At 38.6% G+C, this 17,040-nt stretch overlaps 1 protein-coding gene across 2 annotated transcripts in view; it reads left to right on the top strand.

The window, feature by feature from the left end:
- INPP5A (inositol polyphosphate-5-phosphatase A) overlaps positions 1-17,040 on the top strand; it is a 352,919-nt gene that overhangs the window by 228,657 nt on the left and 107,222 nt on the right. For both annotated transcript variants that reach the window (XM_060241377.1, XM_060241378.1), the window contains exon 9: positions 8,545-8,629. In XM_060241377.1, the coding sequence (XP_060097360.1) occupies positions 8,545-8,629 (85 nt within the window). The remainder of the gene's footprint in view (positions 1-8,544; positions 8,630-17,040) is intronic.

The raw sequence follows: 17,040 nt of genomic DNA, 5'->3' as shown, positions 1-17,040 counted from the left end.
AGGGGTTTATGACATCATTTTCCCTCCTTCCATTTTATCCTCAGAACAAGAATCCTGTGAAGTAAGTTAGGTGAGAGAGAGTGACTGCCCCAAAGTCATCCGGTGAACTTCCACAGCAAAGCAGGGATCTGAACCTGCTTCTCCCAAATTCTATTCCACAAAAGGACAGAGTAGAACTAAAAATGAGTAAAACTGTAGAACAATTAATGCTTTAGGTCACACTTCACTTTTCATTTTGAAATTTAAAAAGAAGTCTTTGTAGTTTGGAAAAAGTTTGGAAACATGCAATGCATGCCAGACAAATCTCAGTTAAATTGGAATCAAGATGTACTTGTACATGGGGAAAATCTTCCAGTGCTTTCATAAAATAATTAGTATTTTCATTTGGTGGATCATGTGTTAATGTTGAGTAGACGTTATAGTTGTTATGACTGTTGCAGCCAATATTAAACCGTCTAATGTGGCAAGTTGGGATGCTCAAATGACCATTGGTTTGCTTCATGTAATACTCCAAAGTCATGAGCAAGGAGCTGATTTTTCATTTGTAAGTTCAACTGTTTGAGAGCAGCTCTAGTCTGTTCATCAGGTTACTTTTCATGTATTCAAACAGTGACGCAATTAGAGTTTCATGTATGTGTGTCAATAACTACATGTTGTCGAGATTATTTTGTGCATATACATTTTCATACAATCCCCACTACCATGCTGTCTGTAATTACCTGACCTGACCATCCATGACCCAACAGGTAGGGGATAATCTATTTTGCCAACTGAGCAGATCCCAAAAGTGGCTTAATTTGTGGCAGGGTTTGAGCTTTCATGAGTCACTGCTCAATTCTTAAGAACTCATAAAGCTCATACCCTGCCTGACCCATCACTATGGGAGGGCTCTCACCAGGCAGAGTCCAGACCAATTTGTCCAACCTGGTCAAAAGATTGTGCCTTGTCTGCTCTGGTAAGAGAGACAGAGGGGGAAAAACCCTTTTGTAGGTGAAAGCTGTTTTCATTTTCCAGCTAGCTGTCTGGAAGTGTGAATATGGTGGAGCTTACTGACTATCATTGTCTAGCCAGGGAGGTCAATAGCATTTCTAAATTTCTGTTGTTGGGCTGAAAAGAATTCACTATCTGAAGGCGTCAGTTAACCATTAGCATTTCTAAATGGTTGTTGGGTGAGGCTGGAGACTATGAGAAAACTTTTTTTTAAAAAAATGAAAGTGTCAGTTTTGAACAATCCAAACCTCTAAAGTACCCCACAAATTTGGAACTATATCTATTTCATCTTTTTATTGTTAATTTTTTAAAATCTGTTTTGATAATTATATACAGAGTGGTTTTTAATGTTATATATTCTGATGTTACCTGCCCTAAGCTCATTTGGGAAAGGCAGGATATAAATATAATAAAAATAATAAATAAATAATAAAATTAATATGAAGTTTCCTATAAATGTTTGTTTGCAAGCCCTGCCTGGAAATAGACACACTGGCTGCTCAGTCAAAACAAGAGCAGCTTCTTCATTACTTTGCACAGCCTGATCCACTTAGCAGGTTTCCTCAGAAGTAAGCTCCACCATGCTAAACTTCCATCTGCCTGTTGCCCCCCTCCAAAAAAAATCCTGGCTATGGCCTTGTACCCTGCCGCAAATTTTGTTAGCCTTTGAGGTGCTACTAGACTCTAGCTCTTTTCTGCTGCTGTAGACAGATGAACTCGGCTACCCATCTTGATCTATCTCAAAAGTGTCTTAGTTTCAAGGAAAACAGAATGCCTCCACTACAGCTGCAAAGCTCTGTAGCTATTTGATTTAGACAGCAGTGAGTCAAATGGATCTAAGTCTTGACTTATGGATGATCACAGCTGTATACTTGCTGACAAATATGATCACTACAAGGTTCACAGCATCACTGGTGGCAAGTGTACTTCCTAGTGTATGGTGGTAGTGAAAGAGTAACGAGAGCTACCTTCCCCACCTGCCCAATATGCCTGCAGCACTTGCTATGAATCTAAACTTCCATGTAGGGGCATGGCATTCAAATAGGATATTATGCAGTCAGGTCCTAGATTTCACCTAGGAAGATTAATAATGCAATTTAGGCATACATGTTCTAATATGCTCCCACATAGGTGCCCAAAAGCTAAGCAGAGAGGTCAAACATATCCCCCTTCTTGCTTTTCACGTCAAATAAGGGAACAGTTGGAGTGTATAATCTATTACCCATTTTCTCTGACATGGGCCATGACAATGATTTAATATAATACCTGTTTGCAGCTTTTCCCTGTCTTCAATACAGACATTGTCATCTGAAGCAGTATGTATTGGCTTGCAAGCTCTAAGTACCATAAGCAAAGTTCAAGATCTAGGGTGCAGAAGTCAGGCAAGGCAGAATTGGCAGTATACCATCTATCATACATTCTCTTGGCTGGTTTTTTAGCCCCTTGCCTATGGATCATGCTTGAAGCTAACTGCTCAAAAACAAGCCTACTCATCTTTGTTATCAGCAAGTAGCTGGCATTGGTCCAGGAGGTGTGCACTTGGCCATCTTGTCTGTAGTTCTGTTCTCAGCCTCTATCTGTGGTGCTCTAAGGATGTCGGTGCTAGTGGTGGGCTAGGATTAGCCAACTGAGGTTCACCGGCTGAGTCAAGGCTGAAGGGTATTGATGGCTCTGACCAGCTGTTGGCTGTGACAATCCTGCAGCTCATTTTTCCTTTTTGTTAGCTTTTGTTAACTCAGGACTGGCTACACAGGGCTTCTTTTCTGCTGAGGAGTCCTCTCTATTGTTGAACCCTAGCTAACCCATGACACAGTGGTTCCCAACCTTTTAAAATATGAAGCCCCTTTTTTAATATCAAAAAACTTCACACACATAATAGTAGTTGTACTATTACATTCCATTGATTGAGAAAATACATAATGACAAAAAGATCAATGCTTGGTGCACATATGAATTTGCAGATGCCTTTCAATAGCTCTTTGCCCCTGTTGGGGTCCGCAGCCCCCAAGTTGGGAGTCACTGACCTGGTGTGTATTTATGATGGTTTGGTGCTGACATCATAAGTGATTCACCTGCTTATCACATTGGAGGTAATGGAAATCTGACCTAGATACACACATGGAAGGTTTAAAAAGGGAGGCCAGACCAGCAGGCAAAGGGTGTATCTTTCAAGTTTGTGAGTCTCAAATTTCTAAAGGGCTTCAGAGGTCAAAAACAGCTCTTTGAATCAATTATGGAAGCAATTGGCAGCCATTGTATTTGTTGCAGATAGAATATCTATGTACATGTCACCCAATAGCAGATAAAAGGTAAATGGCTCCAGTTGAAAAGTTAATTTTAAGGGCATCCCCAATGTAGAATGTATTACATAAAGTCGAAAAGTTGCAGAAGCATAGATCAATTTAACATGATTAGACAAGTTAGAGGAGAGGAACTTACCAACCAAAATAATAAAAAAGGAACTCTTAATAACAGATCCCACCTCTCTTTCTTAAAGTAAGGGTGAGTCCAGGAAAACCCATAGGCTCTTTACATGGTCAGACAGGGCAATCCCTGTCCCATTTGTCACAGGCAAACCAAAATATTGAAATTCCCTACTACTATAATCTCAGTAATGTCTAGATTAACTTTTTCCTTGTCCACTCTCATTTCATTTGACCATTGTTTTCAAAAGGACACAGATAGCTGCTCTTGAATACTTAGTGGAGCAGAGAGCTGGTGGTCATCACCATACTGAATACAATCAAAGACCTGTGGAACTGTGCCAGTATGCTGCTTAAAATTGAAAAAAAAAAGTGTAACTAAAAGTGCAACTCTTTTGTTCACCTATTTGTCAAAGATATTATTGTTTGATACACTCAGACATTACAATTAATAAATCCAAAGGGTTAATAATTTGTGTCTTACAATAATTGAATATATTCATACTCGGAAAAAGCCATCTAAATTCTTGAACTAAATATCCAGACCAAAAAATGCCAGCATCTCACATAAGAAATAAAGTCCTTCAAACCACATTGTTAGTTTCTGAATATCCAAAAGAATCTCGACAGAGACTCCGAAATGTGTATCTTCATTTTAATGTTCTAATAAATGGACCACAATCAATATTCAAGTTCTATTTCTGTATGGGAACAGAACTTGAAGGTTGATTGCAGTCCATTTATTAGAAGAAGTCAAACAATAGTATCTTTGACAATTAGGTAAATGAAAGAGTGAACTTTGCAAATATATGGATTTTTAGTTATACTTTTGGATAGTGCGTTGGCACAGTTCCACTGGTGTTTGATTGTATTCCCCCCTACCATGAACCCCCTCTTTTTGTGTGTAACACCACACTGAAGACATTGAATCCATAAACTACAGATGAACCCATTCAGCAGTTTCATAAATAAACCCCAGTGACACCACTGACTCTGTTGTATGTGGCATCTTCAGTGATAATTGCCTGTTTCCTATAATACAATAAAAGGCTGAAACCACTGAAGAGCCCCTCATGAAAATCCAGACAGGCATTTTAAACAGCAACAAATTAATGGAATTATCAAATGTGTCAAAAGCCACTGAAATATCTTAACTGAATCAGTGGGGGGAAATTCCTATTTTCAGTCTTTAGATAATACATGTCACCTACCAATACTACTGAAGCAGCCTGACAGCTGAAGCTAGATTGAAAAAGTTCAAAAAGGTATTTATTCAGAATATTGTACAATACTTGGATTCACTTTGATGGCACAAGGCTGATAATCTTGTCCAAAGAATCGAAGATTAGGCAAAGAATCAGATTAGGCAAAGACAAAAACTGTCCAGATTGTCCTTAGCTGCTGCTTTAAATATTCATGTGAAATCATCCTCTTCCCATGCAGTATTATACATCCCATCTGGTGATCCTCTAAGGTCTTCTTGGTTGAACTTAACCAGCCAAGATGACCAAGGCTGTGACTTCCAAGTGATGGCCTTCGCCACCACAAACATCAGTAAGAGTAAGCAAACTGAAACAATCAGAAGAATTGAAATGGAAACAATCAGAACAATTGAATAACTGTATTCAGCAATGCCATAGACCAGCCGAAGTATTTTATGCTAAGGGAACCCAAAATTCAGACTAAGACAGGTAGGAATTCAGGCTGAGAAAGATAGGAATACCAAAGGCTCTTAGATCTTCCACACCAATTTGCATTTATTTTGGGTCATCCAGTTGGTCTCAATGCCCTGATGACAACAGGTGTTAATAAATATTCATTGCTGTAGACTCTGTATAGACTTGGATGTAGTGTTTGAGTAGTCTTTATGGTCATGGGGGTTGAAAGGTAGTGGAATATCCAGCACAAACATATAATAATTAAAAATACTTAGGAATGGCTTGCTAAGCCACGACCTCCATTACACTGCTTTGAATAAACTGGAACATTGTAGAATGTACAAAGGTTTGATGGATGGGTGTCTTAATTTTTTTTCTGTATCATCTTATGAATGTGAATCATTGGAAATTAATGATTCTGTCAAGAGGAAAATAGAAGCCTTGTTATGTGATGCTGCCAAAAAGTCTTGTATAGCTCCTGGACAAATGGAGGATGAATATTTCAGCAATATAATGATTGGCAATGCAGACCTCTCTGGCTGCCTAAATGAATCAGTATCAGGTTGCTTACTTTGAGTCCGACTGCAACAAATAAAACTAGAAATCAGCTCTTTAAAATTGTGATGGAGCAAATTGTGGTGGTGGTCCAGAGAACATGGTGATTCTGATAGATCCAAGTGGGCAGCCGTGTTGATCTGAAGCAATAGAACAAAGCAGTAGATAAGTTTCACCTTTAAGACCAACTAAGTTTTATTCAGAATGTAAGCTTTCGTGTGCTCTAAGACTTCATCAGACAAAAATGGAATGTCTGATGAAGTCTGCTTAGAGCATACGAAAGCTTACATTCTGAATAAAACTTAGTTGGTCTTAAAGGTGTACTTGTTTACTGCTTTGTTCATGGTGATTCTGAGTAATAGATAAAAGTGTGGCAAATCACAGCAATATTGGCAGAAGCAGGCAGAAAACTCTTGGCATAAGCAAGTGTAAACCTTTCTTTCCTGAAAATACAGAAAAGGGAGTGAAAGGCTTCATAACAACATCAGTTGTGTCTGTGGCTCTCTACTTTCCATTTTATTTATTTATTTTATATTTATATCCTGCCCTCCTCTGACGGGCTCAGAATGGCTAACATCCTACAGAAGCTGGTGGTCATAGTCTGAACCCAATACCGCCAGACTGGATCGAGATAGCGTAATAGTTTTAAACTGATAAATGTATTATGGTTTTATATGTTTTATGGAATGATTGTTTTTATGATACTGTAAGCCGCCCTGAGTCCGCTTGCGGAGAGGGCGGGATATAAATGCAAAGTAATAATAAATAAATAAATAAATAAATGAATAACAACAATTAAAAACAACATATAATTTAAAAACAAAATATACAGTAAAAGACCATAATATACAAACATTTCAGTCAACAGAAAATCCAAGATGTGTGTTGATGTTACTAGTTGTTGTTTTGGCACTACATTCTTGAGGTGTTATTTAGCGATCCGCAGATCCGTATACTGGTGTCGGTCAGTGCTGTGGAGTGGCAGCCACCTCCCTTAGCTAAAAGCTGCTAAAAGCAAGTCTTTGGATATCTTTGTGGAGAGGATAGGTGCAGTAGTTCTGTCATTTTTCTTCAGTTGCTGTGGCTTGGGTGAAAGCAGCTACAATGGATAGGACAGTGCCGAACACCTTTGTCTTGCTTGCCGAAAGGATCTCTTTATAAAGGATGGAAACAGGAGGACTGCAAGTGGTATAGATATCAAGTGACCATTTCAGGGGTCTTTCCCAGTGCTGCTGCCCTATTAGACATACTAAGCATTAAACCTGGGACCTTCTCTAATACATAGTATGCATTCTGTTGCTGTGCTCTGATCCCCTTCCTCCTAGGTGGTGCCTCTGCGTTTCTTAAAGGATATCTGATGTAGCTTCCTTTAATGCCGGAATCTTTTAGCTTGATCAGCTATGGTAGCACAGTAGAATTAGGTCATAAGTCTTGTAGTTTCGTTTTTGATAATGTAATATAGACATCAAATAAGAACTGTGTGAAATACCTCTAGATCCTCCTACTGAGAAGCATTAAATTAATGCTGGTGACATGGCTTGGCTGCATTCTTTTTTACACCATTGAAATTTATCACTCCATTGGGTGATTAATTGCAACCTTTTATAGGAAATTTTGATTCATGACATGTTCAAAAGGAAATTGTAATGCAGGATTACAATAAAGCAACTTCTAAAGCTCTCTAGTCTTCTTAGAAAAAATTCTCACTTCTGCATATATTTGATATTTGATGAGCTATAAAGATTTATAGTTGTTAACTGGTAAAATCTAGAGGAGTGCATTTTTTTCATAAGCTGCTCATTCTGGCCCATTCATCTCTCTGAGATCACTCAAAGCATCACTGCGGAATGAATCAAACATCCTATTCTGATCTTTCGCCCAGCTTCAGAAAACCGCTTGATGAAAATTTGTTCACTAACCAGTCAGCCAGCTCCATATATTGCTTTCCAACCTGTGTGATTGTTTACTTTTGTGGGAGAATTCTTTTCCCTTGAGCAAAATAAGTTATTTCACAAGGGCTCCTACCGTTGCTTAATCTGTGCCTTGATGCAGTGAAATTATTATAGAAAGAATATTTTTGTTACCCCATATTTACAGAATCGTATCCTTGTAAATCTCTTACAAATTTACTGGTTTGAGTTTCACTACTGTAAGGAATGTTCTCAAAGGGTTTGCAGTTTTCATTTGGTTTGGTGCATTGAGATATATGTCGATCTTGCAGTAGAAGATGCAGTAGATATGTTCAGCTTGCAGTAGAAATAGCAAGTATCAATAATGACAAAAAGAAGCTCCCGCATCTGAAAGTCTACCATTTCAAAAACTATTTTTTCCAGCTTGAGAGTGTTGGGTGTTGTCACAACCCAATAACTTATTAAACTCCTTTCAACAATGCAATTAAGTTTTATTTTAAACTTATTAAGATATTTATCCCATATTTGTTACTTTAAATTGCCTTAAGACAGTCATCTCTTAGTTGTCTTTCAGTCAAGAAAAGTAGTCACATACCCTGCTAATCTGTTTCCTATTTTGGATGGACCAAGCTGACAGGAGAAGTTGCTTATCAGGGTCAGCCTCTTTCTTGGCTAAAAGGCTTAACCAGCAGAAACATGCCAAATGTATACCCAATCACCCTCCTCTTTCAGTAGTGGTGGTGAAATGCCTTCAGTGTGATGCCAGGTCTGTACCCAGAGACATCTTAGAGAAGTTTGTTCTCTGGTACACAGTGTGCTTGTTGAGTCAATCTTGATGGTACTTTTCCTACAACCATTACTGAAGTTTTGATTTAAGGGGATGTATTCTGTGAAATTCTTATAATCTCATTGCAGTTAAATAATAGGTCAAATGCTGTAAAGATTATATTTTCTTTCACAAATCGCTGAGCTTAGTTTATTTAATATCTGTTTTATATGCCTTTTCAGAATTATAGATCAGCGGTTTGACAGAGTGTCGTATTTTGTCTTTGGAGATTTCAACTTTCGACTGGATGCAAAGTCAGTGGTAGAGGTAGGATCTTCTTTCTTTGCATCTAAGGATTTTCATCTAAAAAGAGTATTTAAGAAATGTTTCCAGGTTGGTGTTCAGCTTGCAGTAGAAATAGCAAGTATCAATAATGACAAAAAGAAGCAGAAGTTGACATTGGTCAACAAGAACCATTGTTTAATTGGGTGTCTCCTCTTACTGTTACAGCAGCACACAAATAGTTAGATTTGCAGCTTCTTACAACTGAAGCACAGTACAGGACGAATTATAAGTAGTATGAATCTGGCAAATATAATGTGTCTTTTTGAAAATCCCATGCTAAGGCGGCAGAGAAAAAAAAGTTTATTCTCTTTTTCCCCATAAACTAATCTGAGAGCCTGAATGGATTGCTTTCACAAGAGAACAGCTTTTTCAGTAAATAAATAGCATCCATGAAGTGCTTTCATTTAGTATCGGGCACCAGAGTAGAATGCATGCTATCATGTGTGCCTTCTTTCGACTTGGTGACTGGTGCAGCCATCTAGTTTTGCTCTATTGTCACTTTGCCACAACCCTGGACATAACTTTAAATAGGTCAGAACCAGGCTAGGTATAGACAACTGCTGGCACATTAGTAGAAAGAAAAATCACTTGATTTTTACCTGGGCTGCTGGCTACCAAGAAACACACAGTGCAATCCAAAGCCTACATTCTTCTAAGCCCACTGATTTCATTATAAAGCAGGAGTCAAGTTGCACCTTTAAGACCAACTAATTTTTATTTAGAACGTAAGCTTTCGTGTGCTTACGTTCTAAATAAAAATTGGTTGGTCTTAAAGGTGCAACTTGACTCCTGCTTTGTTCAACTGCTTCAGACCAACACGGCTGCCTGCTTGGATCTGATTTCACTATAATTAGAAGAGTGTAACTCTGCTTAGGATTCACCCCTCCCCCCCAAAAAAGTCTGGGAGAGGTTACATGCAGCACATGTGTTTTTTATAGGAACACAGAGATGATATACACACGTTAATACACTTGTATTGACAAAAGTTTCTTAGCCATAAGAGGAAGGCGCCAAGCTTGCAGAAAGTCTTAAGTGTCCCCCACAGAATTGCCATTCTGTATATGCAAGCAAGTGTGGCTAAACCGTGCCTGACATCTTAACACCTGGGAGCTTCAATACCATGGTCAGTTTTGCTGCTATAGCTATGGAAACTGTGCTCTAAGGATTGTTCGAGACAGTGGCCCATTTTCTGTATATATTAAAGTGCAGAACTAAGATGGACAGATGTGCTGTAAAACAATAAAATAATTATGTTCTGTGCTTGATGGGGTTGCGCATTAGCCTGAGACTCATGCTTATGCCTTTGTGAATGTAAAACTTTCATGCTGAATTAGTGTGTGACCTGACCCACTTCATGGAGATTCTTCTGGAGTAAGACCTGAAAGGCAGACTGAATCTATATGGCTTGTTCAACGCCACATAATTGTCATGAGTTGTCTTGCTGTCCATCATCCTTCAGGGAATTGTAATTAATATGCATCTTTCCTGGAGAAAATTTACAAGGAACGGGAGATCTCTCAAACCTGAGACATTGTCTCCTATTTAGGTATATTTCATTGAGGATGTTGATAATCATCCTTTTTGGATGACTCACTTTGGAAAAAGTTGCTCAGCTTACTTGCTAGTGTACAGTTGGTGTAAGTCAGGTTTTGGAATGTTTTGTTGAGCTGCACAGTTTGATATTCATGATGGCAGGGCTTGCTGCACTGGTGGTGGAAGGTGCCATCAAGTCACAACTGAGTTATGATTACCCTGTAGGGTTTTCAAGGCAGGGCACAATAGATCATTTGCCATTACCTGCCTTTGTGCAGAACAAAGTTTGAGTCCAGTAATCTTGCACATGAAAGCTTATACCTTGAATTAAGGTTGGTCTTAATGGTGCCACTGGATTCCAACTTTGTTCTGCTGCTTCAGATCAACGTGAACTTCCCACCTGAATCTGCCTCTCTGTATTAATCCTGGACATCCTTGATGGTCTCTGTAGTAATCCTGGACACCCTTGATACTCCCATCTAAGTACTAACCAGGGCCAACCCTGCTTAACTTCCAAGATTGAATGAAATTTGGTTAGCGTGGACCAAGTAGGTCAGGTTAATCTCACATTCGATGTCCACTTTCTGGTTAAATCTCAAAGCAATAGCCATCTCTTAGCATGCCATTTATTTCAGTTTCTCATGCAGAATGATTTCTTTAGTGGTGCAAATCCAAGCCCTTATTCCAAAATATTTTTGCAGAGTATTTTTTCCAATGACTTTGCACAGAAATTTCAGTTCATACTTCAGGTATGAAATATTTCTATTTGTTTGGAGAGAAAATATTTTTTGTCACCTTCTTGTAATAAATTGCAGGCAGCGAGTGAATTGCACAACAAATATTCCATAATGGGAACTTCCAATAATAACCTTCTACAATCCTGATGTGGCTGTTTTCATTTCCAGAGTGCTTTACGAACATTAATTCAAGTTTGCTACATTCATATATCTAAGACTAGAGACAAAGTGCAGTTTACATATGAATCAAAATTTTTACCAATCAACTTCACAAGCTATGAAGAAATATTGCAAATCCTTTACAATTTCTTTAAACAAAGTTAGTGTATATCACCCTGCTGTGTCCTATTGAACTACTTTGTGAGAGATCCTATTATGATAATAGTCAAGGTAAGATAGCATTAGTTGTCAAAATGCTGTGATGGTGTAGATGAGAAAGTTTTTGACAGATGTTCTTTTAAATACTGAGCCTTCAATGAAATGCTCAGCTTATCAGAATTGAGATGCCATACGTGACATGTGGTCTGTCCAAGTAAGGCTTCTTTCTGTCTTCAGGTGCATATACATGCATGGTGGAGCACCAAATGGACACCCAGAGATTTCACATAGTGACTTTTCAACATCAAAAAAATGCTTTTAGTTGAGGGCAGCAATGATGTATTATCTGGCTTGCATCTCCTTAGACCCCACCTTAGATACCCCCCAGATCCTTTGGAAGTTCTCTTCCCCCCCACCAGCAGGATGCCCTGGTAATCCAGGATAGAGAAAGAAAAAAAACTATAGGATGCCGTATTTTATAATTTTAACTAAGTTTTAGGCTTTTTAAACTATATATTGTTGTATGATTATTTATGTTGTAAATAATCCAGAGCCTGGTGTGAGCCAGAATGGATAATTAAACAACAGCAGCAACAATAATTGAATCAGTATTGGATACCTGGTTTCTTCTCCTGTACCACTGTGAGCATCAGTATGGTCTGATAGCTGGCCTTAAACTTGGGGAACCTGTTTCAGAGTTCCTGCTCAGCAGTGAATCCCTTTGGGAAACGGTGAGTCAGTCACTCTCTCTTGTCTTACTCTACCATACAACATCAATGCAAGGATAAAGGGGTGAGCTGTAGAGAATGAAAAATTACACATTGCTCACTGAAGAAGGGTGGGTGGGATACCCATGAAATAAATTATTGTTCATAGCATCCCAAGCAGAGTTATTTTCTGAACCCATTGAAGTCATTGGTTATGTAACTTGGCTTTAGATGGCACAATCAGTAGTCTATTTATCATATGCCCTGCTACCTTTCTATTTTTTTAAATTCCATTTAAATTGTAAAGTTGCAAAGATATAAGATGACCATATCAAACAGTACCACTGATCATCGTACAAAAAACCCTACCATGACAAAATAAAACCCAATAACAAAAATAAAACCCCAGCATAGATACAATCAGCAAAATAAAACCCCACTTTAGATACAATCAGCAAACCGCCATTCTAGAGTTGATCTGTGGTAATGATATTGGCTGATTCCCATGCTACACTGTTTTCCATGCTGTACTGATAACACAGGAGGAGAGCGCTGGAATGGAAAGCACCCATATGACTGAGTAACACTCCTGTGTTTGTGAGGGAGAACAAGTGAACAGCTTTGCAATGGTAACTCTGCTAAACCAGCCTTTGCTCCCAGAATGGAGCAAAGTCTGAGGAATATCTTTCAGTATATTATGGTTCATATCCACCACTTCCTCTGCCTACTTCTTCAAAAACTAAACATTATTTTAGCTAGCAGGTAGTCTGATATACTGTAGTTCCAAGGTACAGCCACTGAACCATTACCCTAAATATTTGTAACTAAATTTAACACATCTTCCCCTCTCCATCACTTTCTCTCACCCATTTAAGACAATGTTTCTGCAAGAGATGACACAGCCAAATATTTAGGTACGACAAGAACCTCCAAGTGCCAGATTTGATGCATTAAACTGTTAGAACTGCCTGCCTAAATAGCAGCACAAGGCAGTATATTTCCAAAAGACATTCTCTGCAGAGCTACTGAAAAAAGATATATGATTTGTTTCAAAATAGATTTTCTACCTTCATATAGAGTGATATAAATCAGATGCCACATTATTGGCCCTATTAAATCATAATTAAGAAGCAATAAATCATTAACATGATTTATTTAAAGGGGGGAGGAATTACTTCCTAGCATCAGTAAGTCTTTATTATGAAATTGTGTCTAGCTGATATAGGAAAGAGAAAGAGAGAGAGAGTTCTGAAGATCTAGAAATTCAGGTAAGCTTTTCTTACTGAACTAAAAATGAGCCAAAATAACAAAGTGTGGAATTAGGCCGTTCTCATCATGATCTATGTACCTTTCACAAACACCAGTGCTTGTGAGTCCAAGAGTGAGTAAGAGATCCCTTCTAATTTCTTCTTTGTATTTCAGACCCTGGTACCACACTGTGTGATGGTCTGAAGGGTCCCTCAGTCTCAGTTAGTGACCTTTTGGAGGACTGTTGAGGCAACCAGAAGCTGATAAACATGTCTTCCATGAACTTGCATGGAAGGAGTGAAATACCCAACATTTTTTGCTTTCTATTGGCTGTTGCTGGTGGTGAGCTCCTCCCCCTCACTGGCAGTCTTCAAGCAGCAGCTGGATGAACACTTGTCAGGGATGCTTCAGACTGATCCTGCATTGAGCAGAGGGGGTTGATGGCTTACATGGCCCCTTCCAACTCTATGGTTCTGTGACTCAGTAACACTTAAACAGTACAAACACAAAGGGGAAATCTAATAATTTGCCTTCTATAACATTTTTAGCTTTTGCTCCTAATAAGTTCAGAATTTTCTGACTACCCTCATGCTTGCTGTTTGGATGCTTAGTTTGTCAATAAGATCAAAGGGTATTACAAGCAAAAACAGACCTGCAGATTATAAGCAAACAGATTATAAACAAAACAGATTATTAAAAAAACAGACCTGCAGTTGCCCCCTTGCATTTCATGGCTATTTTGCCCTACTTCTCACTGCTTCTGCGTGCAATACATCTGCTGATAATAATTCACATTTTTTTACAAAAGGCGCAAAATTGTTTTTCTTTAAGATGCCACAGGACTCTTCACTTTTTCTGTCAACATGCTTTTAGTTGCTGTTATTCTTTGGACCATTTTTGATGCTAATTAGCATTGTGTTTGGGAATGGCTGCAACTAGAAGACATGGTGATAAACAAGAGACATAGTGTACTCTCATGACATTTTATTCTGAACTCCCATGATGCTAAATCATTTATGACAGAATCCCACCATGACACCCCCCCACACACTACATCCAAGCAACATTATAATAGAATATGCTTTTGTGATATTTTATGTAGTGGACTGAATCCAAGACAAAAACATTGGGAAAGTGCTTTTTCTGTCTTCCCCATTGAGGAATAAAATATATTTATAATTTTTATATTTATTTAATTTTATTTATAATTTGAATTTATAAACCATCCTTTCCCTCAGAAGCTTTCTGTGCTCCCTCCCCAGAAGACTGCTGCAGAGTTTGATGAGACCCTCTGGAAAGAAAATGCCATGTTGAATGGGAAGTGGCAGCAGGAAAGGGAAATTGGCTAAATTCTTACATATACAGCCATCCCAATCTTGATTCTGGTCAATAATCTGGAACTCAGCAGTCTTGTAGAAGGCTATTATTATTGTTATTACAAACCTGTTTATAAAAGCATCCTCCAGTGCATTATGATGGTAATGGAAACTGCCATCAAGTCACAGCAGATTTATGGTAATCCTGTAGGCGGGTTTTCAAAGCAAAAGACATTCAGAGGTGGTTTGCTATAGCTATCCTGGACTTCTTTGTTGGTCTCCCATCCAAGTACTCGTCAGGGGCAACCCTGCTTAGCTCTCAAGATCTGACTAGGCTGGGCTAACTTGGACCATCCTGGTCAAGGGCCGTTCCATTATATTACAACCTTGTTCTCTTTATCAAAATGCCTGTTTGAACAATTCTGTCTTTCACTTTCCTTCTCCTCACTTTAAGATAGACCTGGTTTCTCCCCACTCCTTACTCAGGAACCATTATATCACAAAAGATCTGATGGTAGGTAGGATAGGTTGACTCTTGCTTTGGCAAAGATCTACATAATGTCCAAGATATTGTTTGTTTGTTGACAGAGGAAGCAGATCTGCTAATTTTATAAGCTTTTGTGTTTTAATGCTTCAGTTCTTTGCTTTGGCGGTGCCCAAAACTGCATCCGAAGTTTAAAATTCAGAACAGCAAATAAAATCCTGTTATTCTCATTGAGGATTTGTGACAAACACTTGATGTAGTTCAAACTGATGTGGGAATAATTTCCTTAGAAGGGGAGGGAAGAATGCTGTTTGAAATGGAAACATCTGCCAGATTGTTAGCTCTAGTGGCCACTGTGCTGCTGTAGGAATACGCCACCAAAGTTTAACTTGCAGCGAAAAGCTTTCTGGTAAATCACCAGTCTCCCCTAACTACATTAACAGACTAAAGAATAAACATCACTTCATTGGTTTGCTACCCTGCACACCTAATCAATGGCTGGATCCACTAGCCCACTGTTAATTGGTATCTACTCTGTCACAGTTCAGATAATGTAGATGGAGGTTTCAGCTCATTATTCTTTTAATCATAGCTGTGTTCCAGCTGTGTTTGTTCTAGCAGGGCAATAGCAGCTTTCCTTGTTTGTGCCAGTTTATGAATTAAGGGCTGAATCTCCCATGCACTCCTAGGCTGCAAACATCATTCAGTTCAGGGAGGTCCCAGCACAAAATATGTAACATGAGGGTGACTCCTAGAATCACAGTTGGTAGTTTAGAGGGAAGCTGTCACACATCTCTTTTTTATGTATTACTTTTTTTTTTTGCTACATCTGATTAACTCAGCTACTTTGGCATAACACTTAAAGCTGATTCTGTGATATATCTCTTTTCATGTGGATTATTCCCTTTATTTAAGCCTCAGTGAAACATCATGGGTCACATTGATCACATGATGGGGTGCATTCCACAGAAATATTATTTTGTAGATCTCTTTCCTAAGCGCTGAGCCATTATAGATGCAGGGGGGAACCCTGTTTTCTCCTTTTCTTCAGTTCAACTCCTCAGCTGTATGCTTCTGAATAATGTAAGGGAGACTTCTGGAATGCTTTTTTTTTTTTTAAAGGAAATTTCTGGAATGACAACTGGTGTGAAGAGGGGGAAGGTTGAAAGGGCTCATGAGCACTTGAGTGATAAAAACTAGGGTCTTTTTGCCACTGATACAATCAAGGCATACAGATGTAAACCTGAGTCCAAATGGATCTCTCCAGTTTGATGGCTGGGTTGGAAGATAACATTTTCTAAGCAACCCATATTTGTAGTTAAATTGCCCCCAAAATATAGTATTTCCTATTTTGGAAACTGGCTGTGTATCATTGGGGTGCTTTTTGAAAAGAAGTTGTCTTGAGACTCCCTTGGTGGTACTAAATAGTTTAAATATCTATTCAAGAGAGTCTCTGCCCTAAAGAAAAGTTTAAAATAGCTTTTCATTAGTATTAAAATTCTACTATTTTTGTTACAGCTGAACTGTAGTAGATTCTAATTGAGATTTCTAGATTTGTCCCTTATATCATACATAAATTTTGCCAGATGTTTTATAAAAAGCCTGATTTAAAAAAAATAGAATGGATGAATGAAACACTTCTTATCCATTTCATCATGGAGTGGCTTCTGATCTGTCAGTCAGAGAGAGAGAAAGAGAGACCACACAAGGTTTTTCATATGCTATGTTTGGATCTCTGCTTGTGGCACCTCGTCAAGCAAAAGAAGGAACTAGTTTACAGTGCTAGTCGCCCGATTCTAAAATTATTCCCTACAGTAAATTTGGTGGTGGAATTAGTCTCATAAATCATCCCTTTCCCCCTTAATTCACATGGATGTATGGAAGTGTTAGTGGAAGGGTCACCACCCCTGTCTGTAAATTTGTAAGGCTGCCTACACACTGGTGTCCAGTGCTGGCTGTCATTTTGTGCTTTTAACATGCAGGATGCCCTTTTGCCTGCATTTGTTAGAGCAGATGTCCTTGATTGATTTGCCTGGCATGAGGGAGGGTT

Source organism: Heteronotia binoei, chromosome 6 (genome assembly GCF_032191835.1).
Source record: "Heteronotia binoei isolate CCM8104 ecotype False Entrance Well chromosome 6, APGP_CSIRO_Hbin_v1, whole genome shotgun sequence".
In the NCBI taxonomy this organism is placed as follows: Eukaryota; Metazoa; Chordata; class Lepidosauria; order Squamata; family Gekkonidae; genus Heteronotia; species Heteronotia binoei.
This window is presented reverse-complemented; position numbering and strand designations above follow the sequence as displayed.